General features: G+C 41.8%; 1 protein-coding gene across 1 annotated transcript in view; it reads right to left on the reverse strand.

Moving 5' to 3' along the window:
* LOC131976529 (intermembrane lipid transfer protein VPS13B-like) overlaps nt 1-21,111 on the reverse strand; it is a 353,761-nt gene that overhangs the window by 171,476 nt on the left and 161,174 nt on the right. The window contains exons 23-24 of the mRNA XM_059339603.1: nt 4,425-4,659; nt 2,787-3,004 (exon numbers count right to left, since the gene is read on the reverse strand). Coding sequence (XP_059195586.1) covers nt 2,787-3,004; nt 4,425-4,659 — 453 coding nt within the window. The remainder of the gene's footprint in view (nt 1-2,786; nt 3,005-4,424; nt 4,660-21,111) is intronic.

Below are 21,111 nucleotides of genomic sequence, written 5' to 3' on the forward strand. Positions count from 1 at the left end.
AGGGAGGCTGGGATGAAAGATGACCCCTGCAGCCGGGGGTTCAGTCCCTACTTTCAATATCTGATTTTTAGTACATTTCTCTGTTCGCCAATTCCTTTTATCCCCCCTCTCCTAAGTTGTCTTCATATTTGATTTTGTCCTTCCCACCGTTCTTACAACACTCCATCCTTCTCTTCCTTTATATCTTATCTTCCCTTTGCCATTTGCTCCATCCTATATCTACCTATATCTACTTCCTGCTCATTATATCCCTGATCAGTGGAAAGAAGGGTCAGTTGGTTCATCTCAGCTACTGCTGTCAGGTCACACACACAGACACACACAGACACACACAGACAGACACACACAGACACACACAGACACACACACACACACACACACACACACACACACACACACACACACACACACACTTACATGAGCTCACAATACACATGCCACATTTCATGAATCGGAGAAGTGAGCAGAACATTTGGAGGGCTGGGTTCTCCAAAGACCTGTCATCTGCAGATCAGGAGGTCTGCTAGGCTGCAGTAGTAGAAACTGGAGACTGAACAGAGGCTTCCACAGTCATTCATAAAAACACACAGATGAAAGACGGGAGAGCACGCAGATGGTGAGTGTTCGTGTTCCTTTATCTAAGCACAGTTTATATATAAACTTCACAAAAGTGACATATTGTTGGGTACATGTAGTAGCCGAGAGTGTACATGTGTACAGATATATGAGTGTGTGTGTGAGTGTGTGTGCATATGTGTTCATTGAAATGCTGTACAGCTATGGGTCAAAGGTCAAACCAAATGTTTCTGGTGTGTGTGTGTGTGTGTGTGTGTGTGTGTGTGTGTGTGTGTAATTTCAAGGTGGTCTTGATAAGGTAAAAGTGCAGCTACTAACCCCATCCTCCTGACACCCACATGAATCATTCACACAGACACACAATCTCAGATTGGAGATGACACGCACAGCAAGAACTACACTACGAGCACACACTTTGTTTAAATGAGAACACCACATGTTGAGAACATGCTTCAAAGCTGATTGTCCTGCGCTTGCTCCTTCTATTTCTATGTGTGTGAGCATGCAACTGTGTCTTTGTATGGCCTGGTTCCCTTTTCTCTCACTTTCTTTTCCTACTGCTTATCCCTTATTTTACTCATAATGTTTTTCTCACCCTTTTAAAGACACTTACCTCACTTCCAACTGTATCTTAGCTGCACCCCTAATATTTTCTAAGAATCCATTCAGAAACATGCCTATTTATATGACTGGTCACTTTGAAAAAAAAAAAAAGTAAAATAAAGTTTAAAAAAAGGTAAGAATAAAAACACTCCAAGGCTCAACTGTTTCACCCCAGTTTTCTAAAAATACCTTTGTTTGTGCCATGAAGTAATCTACTGCATATTATGGAAAATCTGATTTAATGTCACAAAAATGTAGTTAAGATGCCAGGAGAAGTTAAGAGGCCAAACAAAAAGGTTTTATTTGTTGACTTTAAATGTATTAATGTCTCAAAATGAGTGTGATAATAACCGATTGATTTCCTAGATGTTACTCTACCACCCACACTCCTCCAATTAGGTACACCTCAGTGTTCTCCTCTCACTGTCTTGGTGGTCATTGTGTACCACTCAGTGTGTAGCAACTGTTCATCGTTCTGACATCCCCATATACATTCCAACAAATGGAAATGCTAATTGAAAAGAGGGGTAAGTAGTGTGAGGTCCCTTTTGTTCTGGAGAGGGTGGGGTTGCTCTGGCAGCGGTTCTGAAAAAGCTGCTACATGACTTGAAATGGTAGAGTATGAGCTTATGACCCCCCTCGAGTCAGATTTTACACAGAAGAGTGAAAGAAAGAGAGAGGAGGTGAACAGATGGGAAAAGGGGATTGAGATGAAAGAGAAGAGAAGAGAAGAGAAGAGAAGAGAAGAGAAGAGAAGAGAAGAGAAGAGAAGAGAAGAGAAGAGAAGAGAAGAGAAGAGAGAGAAGAGAAGAGAAGTTTTCATTGGACCCAAAAACTAATAATGACTCATCATATAATCGCAATAAGCCGTCCCAGCTTTGTCAGACACAGGCACTCCATTTGAAAGGGAAAACAGAGAAGAAGAAAACTTTCCCTCAATAAATGACAAGCTCTCCTCATCTCTGGGAAAGTTTTCACCACTAACAGATTAAGGCCTTCCATTTGTTTCTGGTACCAATTCCCCTCAATATCACCATGGCTCATCACTGTGGTCAGAGACATTTAACAGTGTGACCACTCTAAAGGTCGCCCCAATTAAGTGTTTACAGAGAACCTAATTCAATACAGCTAATTCAATTGTGAAAAAACAAAACATGTGTAATGGTACATGTAGATGTGATTATAGCGCTGTAACAGCGCAATGAAAAACAACTCGGGAGACCTAACCAGGAGACAAACATGTTCCGTTTCCAATCTGTCCATATTCATCTTGCTCTCACTAAAACATAATAACACACTGTAAAAACAAAGACGATGAGTCTTGCAATTCCCCAGTCTCCTTCACTCAGAGCTCAAAACATTTGACCAAAGCAAACAAGGCAACACTCTGGTGTTTATGCTTCCATCTCATGGAAATTATACTAGGTAAGAAGATGAGGCAGTTTGTTTATTAGAGTCAATCTATATCAGAGAATCATGCAGAGGCAGGATCTTCCTGCCAGGGTTCGTGTGTTCATATTTCAGAGATGTTTATATGGGGATGATTTGTATAAATATACATGTAAATCTGAAGACTACTTTGTGAGATTCAGGACTGTCTGACTGACCTGAGGGTTGGAGCACTTGACGTGGACCGGCTGCAGATCAACATGGAGGCAGACTACAAAGGAGTGTCTTCCCTCAGAACAGCTCTGCAGCTTATGGGATGTGACGGCCAGAGTGGAGGTGCAGCCCATAGGCTCCAACAGGCTCAGGCTCTGCTGCTGTCCTAGCAATGTGTACACGCTGAACTGGCTCAGGCTTACTGTCCACGGGAAGGCATCACCTGGTGGTAGACATGAGACAGGGACAAAGCAGGATACATAAAAATGTGGGAAAAGGATGAAACAGTAGGAAAAAGAGGATGAAAATTGCAACACAAAGATATTGGCAGAGATTGAGAGGAGCAGGGAGGATGAGAGAGATGTCATGTGAGGGGAGAGCAAAGACAAGCCAAGTCATTGTGAAATTGAGAGGAATACAAAGAGAAAAATGCAGAGTAGATCTGGGAAAAAAAGTGCAATTGATTAAAATATCAGAAGAATAAGTCAACAATGCTCATTATCAAAACACAATAACAACTTACTTGTAAAATCAAAGCACATTACTGTACATGGGATGAGAAAGCTTCATGTAAAACATTACAGATGTACTAGGAAGTAGTGTCCTGTCTCAAACATTGTACAAGGAGGATCCCACCAAAGCCCACTGTAAAGTGAGGGTCTATTCTAAATCTGTGGGTCTGAGACAGGATGCCACACTGGGAGAACTTGAGTTTGTTAACTTGCCAACCCTGGTAGAACAATCGTACAAAGAAGGGGAACTTGTTCAATAGCACAGGGCCATGAAGAGCACATTTCCCATGCACTGTGGGCAGGAAGCTTTGATCCAGAGCATTGAAAATAAGAGATGAGGAGCTTTTTCAAAGGGTAGGAATGAATTACTAAAAGCAAGGGTTGTTAATTTTTACGGCAACATTGACAAGGCTGCTGATGTCACTGTTTTTGCTGTCGTTTTTCTTTCTCCTCCGTTTTTGACATTTGTATGCCCAATGCTGATGTCATTGAAGAGCTGAGAGAGAGAGAGAGAGAGAGAGAGAGAGAGAGAGAGAGAGAGAGAGAGAGAGAGAGAGAGAGAGAGAGAGAGAGAGAGAGAGAGAGAGAGAGAGAGAGAGAGAGAGAGAGAGAGAGAAAAGGAGGGTGGCCCCATTTTTTTTCTTCTTCTGAAGAGAAAACACTGCTCACCCGTCTGAGTGTTGCTTATGTCAACTCTACCAGGTGTGCACACCACATGTGCAAGATCTATCTCTCAAAGTCGCTCTACTTAAGTTTGTTTGTCTTTTGTCATGGTAAATGAGTAGTAGTGGGTCAAAGGTTTGCTCGGTGTTGAAAAGGCCATAATGATGATGAATTCACATTATGTAGCCTATTACTATTATGAAAGCATTCTTTTCAATTATTAATAAAAGCAAATTCATGTGTAAAAAGTTTATAATTTATTTTCCAAGACTCCCATTTTTAACCTATGAACCTATCCCCATCATTGTTCTCTGAAGTTTAACTTTCTTTTTCTCATTTAAAATCAATCTTTCTGACACCAGGTCATTTAATTTTCTCACTGTGTTTCTGGGTGTGTTTTCTTCTCACGGCATTTAAATCATTCTAATCAAGCTTGAAAGTAGTATGTCTGTAAGTATGAAAGCCTACCTTCCTCCAGGATGGGCTTAGAAACCACAAAGGGGAGCTCCTGCAGGGGTTCCATGTACTTGTGCCCAGCACTGAGGACACTGATCTGTGGCAGGCAGACTACCAGAGTCCCGGGCATGGAGGCCTGGTTGTGGTACCAGCTGCGGACGGTGCCGGGAATGTCCCCGCAGATGATGGTGCTCGGGGAGGGGAGGCTGTCGTTAGGCAGGAACACACAGCATGACTGCACCTCCAACTGCAGATGTGACAGAAAATAAAGGAAACATGGAGTCAGGATAATCAATTCAGTCACATGATCACTGACCACACGCCTTGCGTCCCGATATCGTTTTCAGGGAGCTACCAATGAGCAATGTGCTCAAGTGGAATAGCAATGGAAAGGAGCTTAAACAGTGTGTGCACAACACTGGGTGTTACTGGAAAAGACTGAACATGCTTAATAAACCTTTCCTTGATTTAAAAACTGGAAACAGTCAATCCCACTTTTACTCATGCATGCTGTTCTGCTTGATGCCTATGATAAACTCAATTTTGTTATATTATGTAATTACATTATAAGATCACTACTGTATTACTAGATTTCTGTCCTGCTTTAGCCAGTAGGAACTGCCTTCAAAAACTTTTAAAAGCAGAATGTGAGACTTTGAATGCCCATTTAAAACCAATGTGAAATTCCATATTAAGGAAACAGAACACCTTTAACAACTCCAGGGACTTTTGACAATAAAATCTTGAACTTAAATCATATCTTTTTGAAGTCTTTTTAAAGGGGTTTGAGACCCATTCCAGCTGCATTAAGTCACACATATCTCCGTTCACAAAAAAAAGCCAAAATTTTACAAGCCATTAGGTCAGCAACCAGTAGCAGGTAGCCAGTAAGTGTAAGAACAGTGTCTTTTTCCATTACACCGGCACTGCACTGATTTAAAAGAGCAGTTAACAAAAAAGAGAGGGATACAGGGTCCAGGGGGCAGACAGCACGTGCTGCCAGATACTGTGTGTGTCACTCAGAGAGCTGCTCGCTTTGATAACTTGCAAGCAACACTGTTACACTATTATATGTTTATTGTTCAACAAAAAAGCACGGACAAACCTCTTCGACTGAAATTTGCATTATAAATTTGGAGCCTTGTGTGAATATCACACAAATGTTAAAAGGCTGGTAAGCCTGTATATGGGGGTCAGCTACTCCAGCTGTGATGGGAGGGTTAGATTGGCAGAAACTGAAAAAAAGACTGAGATATAGAAAAGGAGATGAAGAGAAGGAGGGCAAGAGAAAAAGAGAAAGAGGGAGAGATATGGTTACACATTCATCTCACGCTGCTTCCTCTTTTGATTACTCTTCAAAGGGGGGTTTGAAATCGGAACACTTTTGCACACTGACACATAAGGCTTTGGCCTTTTTAAGAGCCGGCACGCAGGAAGAAAATCCACTGACACTGCCTGGTCTGCTGCAGATCTTAGCAGGGTTAAGCTGTAAAGCAGGCAGACACACGGAAACCGCTGGGTTTAACACTGTGACTCTGCTCTGCACCTTGAGCTCACTGCCTGAGGCTAATGCTCTCCTGCTGGACAGCTTGCTTCAGTCACTTTATTACACATTACTTCTTCTGCTGCTTGAGCTGTGTGTCATCCATTGAAAATGTTTTGGTACTGGCTGACGCTCAATTAATGGACATGTCAGTAAGAAGACCATTGAACATTGCCATCATTAGTGAATGCTAACTTATTTGTTCATTAACTTTTAGTTAAGAGTTATTTTACTGTTTCAGACAATTCAATAATAATTCTTAATGATTAACAATTATTACTAATTTTATAAATCTTGTTATTTTACAGTTTGTTGTCGTACACATTAAAACAGTTTATATAATATATTAAGTTTTGTGAATAATTACCTATGATTTGTTAACGTTTAGAAATTGTTTATAAAATGACAAAGAGACATGGCTTAGATATTTTGCCATATAGTTATTGTAAAGTTGCAATGGCTACTGTTGCAACTGGTGATTATAATACCTTATTACATGGCTAATAAATACTTAGTAAAGCAATGTAATTATTATGAATTATCATCGTTATCATCATAAAGAGTAAAATAACTATTACAATTTAATAAACGACCATTTTACACCAAACCAGGTATAGTAATGACAGACAATGGTGTATTTATTGCATGGCCCCATCTACTTATACAATATAACTAGTATTAGTACCAAAATTGTTATTAGGTATGTAAATAAAAATGCTAATAACAAGTAATCAAAACCCGGAGAGATGTCTTAATATTACTTAGTTTGTCTCAACAATCATCTAAAAACCAAAAACATACAACTTTAGCCATTATCAAAATTGCCATTGATCATTTATGATTAATGACTTATCATTTCAGGACTAATTTCATGCAGAACCCAGATCAAATGTTGTTAAAGTGTATGTGCACAGATGTAAACCTCTGTGTATTTGTGCCAGCTTAACCATTTTAATGTCAGAGATAAAGATACATACTATGTTCAGCCATAATAAAAAGTAATGTTATACTTAAACATTTGCTGATTGAAATGGGTCATTACAGAGCACAGCTATGCTACCATACAGACCAGCTATAAATGACCCATTACAGGTACCTCAATTATTTTATTTCCCATACCGTGTCTGATGGTTGACTAAATCTGTCACCATATATCAAACTTTTATACATAATCCTCGGAAAATATTAAACACTAAAATAAATGCTCACAAGATGAAAGTTCACTCTGGTAAAACACGAAAGGAAGCCTGGTCCGTCTGTGTTTGAGAAGACACAGATGTAGGACTCTTTATTTCACCAGACATCTCATTTTATATTAACCTTTTTATTAGCAATTGTTGGATAATATAGCTAAATTAAGTATGAAGTAGATTTTGTTAATAACTGTTCGGAAAGGGTGAGTTAATTGTTGCGGAAACTTCAGGTCAGCAATTTTTTTTAGTTTTTTTTTCGGGGAAAAAAGCTTAGAGAAGGAAAAAGGGACTTTTTTGGTTATTGAGAGTAGGTATGTAAATCTTTCTTGTAATATAGAAGGGCAGTTGAAAATGGGCACCTGCTGTATAAGCTACCACCATGGTTGCAAGCTTGAGTGTGTACAGTAAAACATAATATAATAGCCCTTAATGGTGTTTTCTTATGACTTTATAATGCTTTGCTGTTATTCCCCATGGCAACACAAAACCAAGATGATGTCAAGTGTATGGTAGCTACAGTTTCGCCACATCACAGAGCGAAATACTAACAATAATCAGATAACATCTCACAGATGACAACGTAGGAAAAAAAAATCAACAATTGAATGGCATTCACTGGGCATAGCGACTGCTGTTTCTAGATGTTTACACTAAGGCCAAAAGGCTCAAAACGCTTCAAAGGGCCTAACTATGTAATGGAAAAGAAAATGGCCTGTCAGTCCTAAATCTGGGTGATACAAAACTAATCTTTACTCAGCCTCCCTCCCCTCCTTTTGGTGACAGCTAATAAAGCCACAAAAAACACAGAAACAAACATGTTGTAATTCACAATGGCAACAGTGCATGAGTCCATCTGAAGGCAAGGGAGGTGAATAAAGAAACATTTGCTTGTCTCTTGATCGAGGGAGCTGAGGTCAACGGAGTAGATATAAACAACAGTGAACTGGTTCTGCCATGCACTGGGGACCAGAGGCTGCAGCCGCTCATGAATGCCCAGTCTCAGTACGGGAGGCAGACACCCTCTCTTTATTCAAGAGTCAACTTAAAACTTTCCTCTTTGACAAAGCCTATAGTTAGGGCTGGCCGAGGCCTGCCTTGGACCAGCCCCTAGTTATGCCGCTATAGGCCCAATGTGTCGGGGGACACGATACACCGGGGCCCTCTTTCTCTCTGTCCAAATAATACATGACACAAGCTTTTATTTTCCCAGAATACTCGCACTTTTCTCTGCTCTCTCTTCACAGGGTGTGGAGCTGTGGTCCTGCTCCATCACTCCTGCTGGTCTCACTGCCGTGGATCTGGTTCGCCCCCCCCCCCAAGAACTCCTGCTCCTCTCTCTCTCTCTCTCTATTGCCCCCCCCCCCAACCTCTATCTACTCTACTCTACTCTGTTGACCTGCCCTGTACACCGACATCTATTGCACGTCTGTCCGTCCTGGGAGATGGATCCCTCCTCTGTCGCTCTCCCTGAGGTTTCTTCTTCTTTTTTCCCCTGCTAAAAGGGTTTTTTAAAGGAGTTTTTCCCTGACACAGAGGGTGTCGTACCATGTACAGTCTGTGAAGCCCTTTGAGGCAAATCTGTGATTTGTGATTTTGGGCTATATAAATAAAATTGATTTGATTTGATTTGATTTGAATATCAGACTGCAGATCACATGACGGCACAGAAAGACAAGTGAAATAATGCTCTACCAAACAGAAGAACTGTAATGTTAGTCAAACATCTTGCCAGAACCTGGATTAAATTGTGCTAAAGTCTGTGGGGCCACAGAGTCCATGAACAAACTACTTATTGTAATCCATACCTACTCCAGGAGGCAATATGGTTATTGGCTAACGTCGTATCCAAGACAAATATGGTAAACAAGTGAGATCAAAATATAATGAGAAGTAGAAAGCACTCAGAGAGATCATGCCTGTGCCAAGCTGCACAATCGTCTACATTTGTTATTTTAATAATAGAAAATGTTTAGGAATGTTTAATTTGCATCTGGATCTGGAGCAAAATACACAATGTGATAGACAATCATGGGATGAATGTGCCAATTTTTTTTCTAAGTGAGTACAATAGTTCATGAGAAAATGTTTAAAAATGCCCTATCTCGCAATGTTGTGAAATCCTTAAAAAAAAAAAAAAATCCTAGCTTAGAATTTGTTGTTGCATGAGCCATGGCATGATGTTTTGCGAGTGGATGATTTTTCCAGCTTATAAACAGACAGAAACAAATGGGATCAAAAAGAGAAAAAGAGAAAGAGAGAAAGGTAAAGAGAGATACTACACACCTTGCCCTGGTATATTGAACCCAATGCCTTTGGTGCACCCAAAATGCATGACATAATAATATTAGTCATCATGTATAAGGGCAATGAAAAGCTGGTCCTCTGTGAACCTCATGAGTAAACAGGAATTTCAATATGACTGAATGATCAGGCACAGCATCTCACTGACAAGCAAGGAATGTGTGTGTGTGTGTGTGTGTGTTTGTGTGTGTGTGTGTGTGTGTGTGTGTGTCCTTTGCATATCTCGAGAACTTTAAATTATTTTTCCAGGATTCCATGGTTTCAAACAAATATATCCATATAAGTCACGGGTCTACATCAATAATCTGCAATTGTGAATTCTGTCCAAATCGGATTTTGTGCTACTCCTCCTACTGATTTGGAGCAATCGTCACCAAATTAGGTCTCAGACTTCTCTTAGCAAAGCCCGAAAAAACACTTTCAGATTTTTTGTCATATCTCCAACATGCTTTTTGCTATTGTAACCATATTTTGCAAACATAGATTTAATGTTTCAGTGACCATTACAAATTTGGTGTCATTTCGACAATAAGTGGTGCTGTAGTAGCATCACCTAACTATAAAGCACAGAATATCCATTTGTCTGTGTCGTATGAGTATGTATGGATGAAAGTATGCATGACTGTCTTTTGAATATCTTAATAACTGTTTATCCAATTGACTTCCCACTTGGCAGGTGTAATGCTGAGGACCCAATAGAGTGCAGTCTAGTGTGAGGTTGATCGCTTCAAGAATGCTTCAAGCAGCCATACCACAGTTCTTGATAAATGTTGCAAGCAGTACTTTCATGGGCCAAGCAAGGAACCTTTAAATGTTTTATAGTTTTCTTTGGGGCAAAGCAATTAGCCTGCTCCGAACAGGCACACATTCCAAATGGCCACATGCTCCAAACGGGCAAGCTCCCTGACAAGGCTGCAAGCAGCAACACCACGAGCCAAGCAATCAGCCCCTTCCAAACGGGCACTGCACTAGCGTTGACAAAAATTGTAAATGACCTCCCTTGGTTCTGCGGTTGTGTCACCCTTCTAGGAACGTGAACTCAGAACCCCCTGAGAATGGACTGGCTGTACTCCACCCTGTTCTGTGCTAACAGAAGGTCACCATGGTTAACCCCGTGGGCTTCTCCACGGCTCTGTGGTCTCATGTCGGGCTGTGACTACCACACACACCCGCCCCAACAAAGGGAGACAGACGTACAGCATCCAAACAAAGGGGACATGGGTAAAAAAGGGCAAGAGAAGGGGAGCACTGGCACTGCTGAACAGCGCTGACAGATCCAAAGAGAGAAAAAGTCTGAGGTCAGAATGTCCCATATGCATCACTGCTGTGACCACTGCCAAAACCACTGACAGCTCTTCTCCCTGACCAATATCCCTCTATCCCGCCATCACCCTCCCATGCATCTGTCCTTTTGTCCCTCTCACTGCCGAGGACTGGCTGTTGGTGTCCAGGACTTTCACCATGACCATGCATTGATTGAGGGTGGAAAGTCCGTGTATAGATGTTGTGACCGGACCAAGGGGAGGAAAGGAAACCCTGGAGGAGGGGTGTGAGGAGCGCTGGTGGGAGCATAGGGAAATCCAATGTTGTGAATGGTTGCATACACAGCAAAAAAGAAAAAAGAAAGAAATGTTCCCTGTGCTAACAGGTCACCGCAGAAAGTGAGAGTATGTGTGTGTTTCATGTCACAACTTCAGGGGTAAAAGTTGAGTTGAGGTTGTGCAGGGTCATGTTTGGTATTCCACACAATTGTGTTTAACAGCTCTGTAACAGGCCAATAAACACAGCACTGGAAGCAGTTAGCCTGTGTGACAATGTCCCCCTACTGTGAGCTGATGGGCATGCTAGGTTTGTGTGTGTGTGTGTGCGTGTGTGTGTGTGTGTGTGTGTGTGTGTGTGTGTGTGTGTCCGTCACATGCTTGCGAGGCAAAGTGCAACATTTGCAGCATGTTTTTGAACTTTCAAGTCACTCACAAGGTTCAGCAAACTAAATTAAATTTAATAAATGTATTTTCTGTTAGGGTAGACCTGTGGAAAGATAGCTTTTCCAAGTGCAGCAAAAGGAAAATTATGAAATGAATTTAAAAATAGAAATGGGCACAAATAGTATCTGAACGCCAGGAGTATAATTGCAGTGTGGAATATCTGTTACACAACTTTACCCTCTGAGGGGTTCAGGGTAATGTGGAATAAAACTGCAGAGAAAAATGACAGATAGACGGACTCTGGAAATGACTCAGGTACAGCAAATGAAGCCGACAGCACAGGGTTATGCAGCACTTTTGTGAGTAGGTGTATGTGTGACCCACGTTTTAACAATCCTGTGGGTTAAACATTCATTTCTGATTATGAGAGGGGTATCTAGAGCTCAACCGCATTAGGAGAACTCTGGATTATCATAAAGATTTGGAGTCAAGTTAAAGCCTACTGTTAGAAGTTAAAAAATGGCAGGTGTTTTCATACACTATATATGTCATTATAGAAGGTTTCAGTGGGAAAAAGAGGAGTCAAAGAGTCATAATTCTTCATTCCTTTTGTCCAATGACATCATGTCCTGTCAAAGTGAAACTAAATCTTTAAACATAACAAATGGAGTTAACCGTCAGCGGCCTGGGACTGCAGTTCAGTTACCCGCTGCCTCTAATGACGGATTAATTCAGGAAAAAACACTGAGGACAATGTGAGTGTGTGTTTCTGTGTGTATTCAGGGCAGGGTGTATCACTTGCAGCACACTCTATTAATATACTTCAAAAACAGTGGAAACACTTTTCAATTTTGACCAGGAAATCTCCGTTAAAAAAAGAAGATTGAAACCAATCGGCTCCTTATGAAGCTGCACGTGCCAGGCTTTAGCTGTGAAAACATGCTCAAATGACATTCTTTAACATTTACCAAAGCACACATGCACTCATATATCATATGTGTGCTTGCATGTTCACATGTAAACCTGAACACAAAATCAGATATAAGGTATCATCCTAGCAACTGCAGTTATCAGTCATTTGAAGACTGAAAATGGAAAGAAAAAATAAAATAAAAACCCTATGGCCTTAAGCCAAAACACCTGAATTAACATCTCCCGTCTTCTTTTTCTTCAAACAAGTGCTGCTCTGAGGGAGCCCCCGTCTCTTTTTAATATCCTTGCACAGACTTGGTGCTGTTGCAGGATGGCACCTGCAACAGCAATTAACTTTTAAGGTTATATCCTTCTGTAGTGCTGCTGGGTGTTGAGCTAGTTTAGTAAAAACAAGCTGGCTGCTGCATCCCTCCTCCTCCTTCTCCTCTTCTTATGTTGGGTGAAATCACCACAAAATGCGTCCAAACACTGGACTGATGGGAGACTCCCCTCCAACATGAGCATAGCGAGGATACTGCTGTTTGGCATAAAATCAGAGACAGAGCAAAGATTGCGTGTGTTGTTTGTACTTATAAAGATGCATTTTACTCATTGCTGCCTTTCATCAGCACATCCCTGGCATGTGGAGAAAATGTCTGTGTAATGCGGCTTGCTAATTCAAAGATGAGAGTGAGAGATCTGACAGTACACAGGGGACAGAGACTAGCTGAATGTGGTATCTGTATATCATGTAGAAGAATAGGCTAGTGCTCTTCAAATGACAAGTACAGAACTCAGTTAAAAAGCCCCAGGACCTCAAAGAGCAAGGCTGCCAGTGGTTTTTGAGTGACAGCATGGTTATTTAGTAGGTGACCGTTGCTTATCCTGAGACTTAGACCTTGATCCCCTCCTCTTAGGCCTCTAAATGAACAAGGATTTTCTTACACTTTGATCTACAATCACACAGGCTCTAATTCAATCTGGATTCTGGATCAGGAAGCTTGCATATGCTGTCAGGAGTAAATAAATACTACTAGAAAAGAGACAGACTAACAAAAAAAAAGCCTGAGACATTAAAAAACCTGAAACATATCCATTTGGAAAGTACTTTGATTAAATGGTAAGATGCCTGAAGACATTTTTTTCTTTGTCTTTTTGCTTCCTTCTCATCCCTGCCTGGCGTCACATCACAGAGTTCTAAATATGGGATTGTTCCCCTTTTTGTGGCAAGTTCTGCTCAGTTTTATTCCTGATCACTTCCCCGCTCCATCAGATAGCGTTCAGAATCCAGCCACATGTGTGGACCCTGTTTCAAATCTTTCAGTCTTAATACCCCCAAAAAGCGTCCCTTACTTCCTGCTCTTGTGAGCAGCGCTGGGAGTGTATGATCTGTCTTGTGTAGCATTTCTCCCTTGAGTCTTTGTGAAGATGGTTTATCTGGTTCCAGCAGAGCAGGTTCTAATAGAGAGGAAGCTGAGGGCCAAACACACTTAGGCTTTAAAAGGCTGGGGCCATGTGGAAATGGCCTATATAACCACAGGAGGCTCTTAGGATCCGCCATGCCTCGCCAGTAAATGACAGAACAGTGAGTTAGATGGAGGACAGCCTGTCTGCTCTGAAGAGCAACTTCAGCTGAGAGTACATTATTCTCAGATCATCATTCTTAGAAGTACATTAAATGTTTCAGACATGAACTAGAAAGCTAGATAGACTAGCCTTGTCTGAAAGAGAGATCTGGAATTTTAACTATTTTAACTGGACAAAACACAATTGTAAGTCTCAGTGGTTTAAACGGTGGAGAACATTTTACATAATGTCTGGTAGTGCTTTTATTACAGTAAACATCTCTCAAATCATATTTACATTCATGTATTAAAAAAACTTTGTAAAATGTCTGGCAGTGACTTTGTTTAGGTCTGTACATTATTTGCATTATTTAACAATATACCAAATCATTACATTCCAGCTACACTAAAACAATGCCATGCAGCCATCAGCCCATTTCCACCGATAACGATACTTTGGAAAATGGCTTTTGATAATGTGTCCTAACTGAGCCCATACACTTTTTGGACTGTATTATATATTGAAGATATAATGCTGTATTGCTACAGAATTTGACAGCATTAAATACAGTTTTTGTCACAGTCATCTATCTTGGAGCCAAGCAGTGTAGTACACATCTGAATTTGTGTTGTGGTGCTGTGGTCAGATCCGCTCTTAGACTCATTGTTTTCATATCACTGCAGGGATGAGAAGCTTTGAGGCCTTGACTCTGTCCAGACCTCAGCATAGCACAAACCCTGTAGGCCAAGATCACCTCTCTGTGGAGCGACCCCACAACATGTGAAGCACAAACTCACTTACACATAAACCTGCTCATTCCAGCACATGTGTACTTACACATTTGTTTCCTCACATTTTCTACTGCACAATCTTTCTCTCACACACTCACACACAATAATCAAGCCACGACACACAGGAAATCACCCAGAGATAGAGGAGAGGAAATTAGAAACACCCTCCCAGCATCCCGGGTGAAAACATTTGCAACTCTGGAGCAGAAAAATCTCAGTGGAGAGATCTGCAGCGAACGGAAAACACATCCCTTTGTTTTTAAAAACCTGATACCTCTCCAAATGTAATCTTCCTGTGCCTGCACCAGACGGGACACTGTGTTTCCTAAGTGGCCGGTCAGATGAACAGAAGGTCCACAGAGCACCCCCCACCCCACACACACCATTTTCTCTCCGGATAACCCACCCACTGTTAACCTTCTGCTCCCCCTCCTTCTGCATATCCCCCTGCATTCTCTGCTCGGTCCAAAAACACATTTGGAGCAGTGAGTGTAATCGTGTAAATAGTGTAAAAAATAATGTAAATAGTCTCGCTTTGTAAATTAACATGATTAATGCGTGTATCTGAAGATGACACTGTGCAGATGTGTGTTGTGGTGCATGGATGTACACAAATTAAGTTTTTTCCTGCAACCTCAGAAAGCAGCTTTCCTCCCTAATGTCTATGAGAAAGGCATCTAAGCGTGATGCCTCCTGACAACAGATAGGCTGGGTCTCACCCACATGCCACCGCAAGCAATAAGCTCGTGGCCTGGCACAGCAGCATGGCCAGGCAGCCAGCCATCCCTGTGGCCCTGCATTCCTCTCTTCTAACACTGCTTACAGAAGCTGACAAGCGCTGGAGGTCTCCCTGGCCGAGGTGGAAATCTGCAAAAATAAACGCTTTAGGTGACATGAAGGCTTTGTTTGTTTCTGCTGGCCCGGCTGTTTGTGTTAGCGCGGTGGGTTAATTGCGACTTTGATCGCTGCGTTTATTGATCCAACAGTGGCCTTAGGAGTGTGGCCGGCCTGGCCTGCCTCGCCTGCTCCCACCCCTGATCTCAAACAATCACACCTCAACCACCCAGCATGGTTAAGCCACTACAGACGGGGTCTAAGGGGAGGCGACGCCAAACTAGGGTTAAAGATGCAGTGAGAGAGAGGGGGGGGGGGCATGACTGGGCGCACTCTAATGTGATAGCTGAGGTTTCAGCTGAACAGGGCCAAGGACAATTATTGCAATCTATTGCCTGACTTTGTGCTACAAGTCAGGCAATAGATTATGTAGGATTCATGGTACAGCTGAGAGCTTTGATAAAAAGCCCTCACATACAAAGGAATAATGGCCAGCAGGTTGGCCTGTGCTTTGGGCAGATGTATGAAATAGGCTTGGCTTGCTTTATCTACAGTAGTGGTGTGGCCAGACAATTTTGTTCTGGGCCAGCTGAAGGGAGCGGAGGTGGCTGTGATTATGTTATGCAGTATGTATTACTAGGCCAAGTTGGATCAAATGGTGATGGACTGCAGATGAAAAGAGCTTTTACTGGCTAACTCTGGCAAATTTTCACCACTATTGATTTATGCTGTGTGACCGAACCAAATAGGCCAAAGTGGGCTGTTCTGAACCTCAGCTGATCTGATTTGACCGCTGTTTGGCATGGCTTTCTCCTCCGTCCCAAGACAAAGGGTGGATGCATGCCCCAACAATTTACCCAGATTTAACTCCAAATAAGCATTCCAAAAGCACATTGAGAAGATGAGGGTGAAAACCACCATCATTTTTCCCTGACAATTTTTTAAAACATCCCAATCTTGAAATTCTAGCTGCTGTGAGTTTTTATCCTAATGAAAATCAGTTCCAGGTCTCTAGGACTTTGGGGTTCAAGAGGTTACAGACACAAGAGAATCATGGTAAGCACTTTTCCAGTGCAGCCCGGGGAGAGGGTCAAATATGTGTGTGAGTCTATAATGGCTGTGAGGTCATCAGTGTATTGACACAGCAGCAGATGATGGAACGGGATTCTGGCCACACATGCACATAAGCGTTCCTATCGACATGTGAATGGGCGCGCACTCACACACACAAACACACACATACACTGTGTTCTCACTCGGTAAACAGCTAATGACACATCTACTGTTACATTGCGGGGTCTTGATTTAGATCGGGGATCCCAGAGAGGATGAGTGTGTAATCAGGAGAGAATGTACACCCTTTCTCTGACTCTCTCCTTCATATTCCCTCAGTACCTCCGCTGTATCCTTCTTGGTTTCTTTCCTTCCAATTTGATCTCCAGCTCCCTCTCTGTATGGAGGCATTTGTGGAAACTCAGTGACAGGAGAGATGTACTGCATTCTGCCCTCAGCATTTACCCTTCTCTTTGTTTGCACTACAGCCAATCAGTGCTTAGCTTTCTGTTAGACATCCGGGGAGTGCAAGCTATGATAAAAGTCTATTAAAGTTTTTTTGTGCTCTTAAACATAATCACCACATCCAATTCTTGCTATTGACACTCCGTCTGAACATATAGAATCCATCTCGGTTTCAGCCCGATCGAAAAAGAAGGCAGTTTGGCGGCATGCAGATTTATAGACGCTCAAAAGGTGCAATAATATAATTTTTTATTGTGATTAAAAAACAGTAAAATATACGGATTTCATTCCAAGTGTGTGCGTATGTGATTTAACTGCTAGTATTAAAGTCAAACAAGCATGTTATGTTTGGAAAAAGAGTATTATAAAATAGTCAGGGGACCTCTGAGGGAATGCAAAGTGTGGATTACTTTTATTTGTGAGGGTGATTAGAGATGAATTTAATTGCTGTTTTATCGCATTCTATTTATTCTAATATGCTACTGAATTGTTCTGATGTAAGTGTCTTTAACCAAGTACATTTTCAAATCTGGGCTCTATTCATGGCAGGAGCTGGAGCTTAATAAGTGTAAATGTATGCACTTAGCCCATCACAGAACACTTGAAATTGCATTATCTACCAAAAATGTTTCTGATATTATGATTCAGATAAGATAGTGACCCTCAGGGTTTGTAAAAAATATTACAATATATTACCAGAATCACAACATGGGGTTTTGAGTGGCACAAAATTAAAGTTGTAATTGCAAATCATTTGGAAATTGTGGGATCTGACAGACAGGGAGGGTGAGGTGTTGAGTGGAGGGATGATAGGATGGAGGAAGGGGGGCAGAGGATGAAGTAATGTGCCTGCAGAAGGCGCTCCAGCCGGGGGTCAGATCCTGTTCATGGAAACCATCTGGCCAGCTCGATCTGAGCCACACCAAACATACAGTACACATGATCCTCCTTTCTATCTCTCTCTCACTTTCCTCCTGCCTTAGAACTCACCTTCTGCCCATTTTTTTCTCCTTTTTCCTCGCTGCCTCATCTCTGTCTCCTTTCCATCACTTTACCTTTTCTACCCCACTGCTTTTTTCTCCTCCTTTTCTCTCTCAAAAAAATATCCTACTCATTAATGCATGGCAGCTGCAGGGAGCAGTGTTACTTCATTTTTCCATGGCAACGGTCTCTCTGTTTCAGGAGATCCCATTTCAGTTTTGGTAGCAACGTGCTTCTTTGCCAGCGCTGAACACATTCATGTGTTAAATAGAAGGAATTATTGCAAAATTCCTGAAATAGAATCACAGTCCTGATCACTGGCAATTATTATCAGGGCCCAGAGAGAACATGGGTGTCCCCGGGGAGAACGGGACTGAAAAGGGGAGATGACAGAATGAAAAGCAGTAAGGGTGAGCAGTGGGAGAGAGGGCTAGGCCGGAAATAAGCGTGTGTGTGTGTGGGGGGGGGGGGGGATGCTAGGGACAAAGAAGGACCGGGTAGGTAAGAAGAACGAAGGCAAAGCAAGGAGGTCAGGAGATGTACTATATGAAAAAAATAACACAATAAGTTGGAGCATGAGAAGTAAAGCAGAGAGTCAGAACTCTAAGGCTAAGGGCAAGAGGCCATTGTAAGATGTGCCAGGCCACTCTGGCCAGGGTGACAATTGCAGCCCTGCCCTTCAGCCCTAATGTGAAGTGACTACTAAAATAACACCACCTACACATGTTGTGGCCTTGCATGACCAAGAGACTTAGTTAGCTCTGCAGGGAAAAACATACTCTCTCCCTTGTGTGTACAACACAAATGATCGTTGCTGTCCGTAATGTCAAGACTCCACCATCTTGGGCCTGAGGGGCTCAGTTTGGATGGTATCCCACTCTGATCTCAGCATGCCTGTTAACATGGGGTGACAAAGACTATGACTCTCTTTACTCTTTTTCTCAATATCCAGATTCTCTCTGTGCATTGCAATACTCCCCATCATACTATTTAATGTACCCCAAAAAGAGTTATGTCAATTGTATTGGCAAAAATACCAGGACATCCGGTCACATTTTGCAGTATGCAATCAATCCAATCCTGTGCACAGTATACAGCAAGAGGATCAAGTTCAAGGCGCAATTTTAAGTAATATGTCCAAACTGTATGCATACTAGCATAGCTTCAGTACATTCTAAATGGGATAAGAAAGCAGTGATTTACACAGCTATATGTGCACAATAAAACCATCTCTCTCTGGGCTAACTGGCTTGTCTGTTTTCAACATTAGCTTCCCGTCCGTCTTCATCACTGATAGTTCCTTAAGGAGATTAAAGGAAGTTCTCTGATGGTTTTGAATGGATTACGAATAATGTTTCGGCCATTCTTATTGCAGAGAGAAAATCGCCTATTATGAGGTAACAGGAGACGAGGGTGTTACCAATTGAGATAGATAGGAATGTACTGGATTTGAAGAAGGGGAACCATGGCTCAGAATCATCTCTGGGGTTTGGTTGAAGCATTCAGCTACAGATAGAGCGTGACACTCATGGATTCAGATAATAATCTGTGCCCTAACCACGCATGACGGGCCATCACCAGGAATCAATGCTAACTGTGTGTGTCATCAAAAAAGACAAGTATGGCGCTAAGAATGATTTTAGGGCAGAAAGCTACAAATAGAAACAGTGTATGTTCTGCTTTTTCCAGCTGCTATTCTGGTTTTAGACTTTGAGTGGGATATGTGTCTAAGACATTACATAAGCTAAACTCAAGTATAAAGTCATACTGTAATGAAATGCACAGCGCAGTGGGACAGAATTGCTTGCACAGATTTTTTTGAGGTTAGGCAGTTTCTTGAGGTAAGATAAAGGATGATGCAGCAAAGTGCATTAGACCTTGTAATGTATGACACTAAAATGAAAATACAAAACATGTTTTATTCCATTCTATGCCATTTGTGAACTGCTGACACTGGTGGAATAAATGACAACAGACAATAGCTGAAAATGTAAACCTCATGTACTGCAGCTATTATAATCTGTCTTGTTACTGGTTTCTTACCTACTAACAGCATCTACGCACAACTTCTACCTTCTTACCTTCAGCTGTGAATGTGTAGGAAAGAATTTATGTTCAATCCTGACTGCATCTCAGCTCAGGACTATGAGAATTTTAAAAACAATCTACACAATCACCAGCTATCCTGTGTCCCTACTCTGTTTAAACAGCCTTAAGTGGTCTCAGCAGCCGTAGAATAAATACGTTTGTGACTTTCTCTCCCTCGATCTTATTCTGCCACCTTCACTCTATCCTTCTTGTTCCTCTCTCTTCTGTAAAAGATGGAGAAATCCCTGCATGCCAAATTGGGCACATGTGCAGGAGAAGTGTGAGCCATTAGGTATTCTGTTTACACCACACTAAAATAAATGGAGTGGTTTAAGTTTGGGGATATCCAAGGCCTGGGGTACCAGCTGTCGGGTCGTTCGGTTTGGTCGGCTTCCACTCCCATGTCAACAGGACAGACTGTTTCCTAATTACTGCTGGAGAACGTGGTGTGGTCCCAGTCACACTGCCGAAGGGGACAGAGGAAAGTGGAGGCAATGACGGGCTCAGCAAACTATTAGAGGGTTGAGTTAACTTTTGTGGAAGTACTGTAAACAGCTCAATGGGCTGACATGGGACCTGGGCTCTGAAGCATTATTTCAATTCACATGCGTCATTCCCTCTTTCATGTTTGACTGACATCATTTTGTGTGGTCTTAGCAATAAGAATTAAGATGAATTAAGAATGGTTGTTGGACCTCTGCATCGTTGGCTATTGTTTACATGCACAAAGAAACTTGCCTATAAGCCATTCCAATTAAACTGATTTAGTTTACCTGTACTTCACATTTCCTGGAATAGAATATCCCTGTTGTCATGAATAAACCTGTTAAGAGGAAACTGCTGTGCGCCTGTGATGACGGCGTGCATATAGAACTAAACACTCTGCTAAAATGATATAAAAACAGAATCCTGTGAAGTTATTATCTCCGTAGTGATCTATGAGATGATAGGCATGTAACCATAACCTTGTTTGAGTCTGACTGTGTGCTGACAGAGAAAACCAACAGTCAAAGAATACTTCCATGCTGCAGTGATCTGTGGGATACT

This window comes from Centropristis striata, chromosome 8 (genome assembly GCF_030273125.1).
Source record: "Centropristis striata isolate RG_2023a ecotype Rhode Island chromosome 8, C.striata_1.0, whole genome shotgun sequence".
Classification (NCBI taxonomy): Eukaryota; Metazoa; Chordata; class Actinopteri; order Perciformes; family Serranidae; genus Centropristis; species Centropristis striata.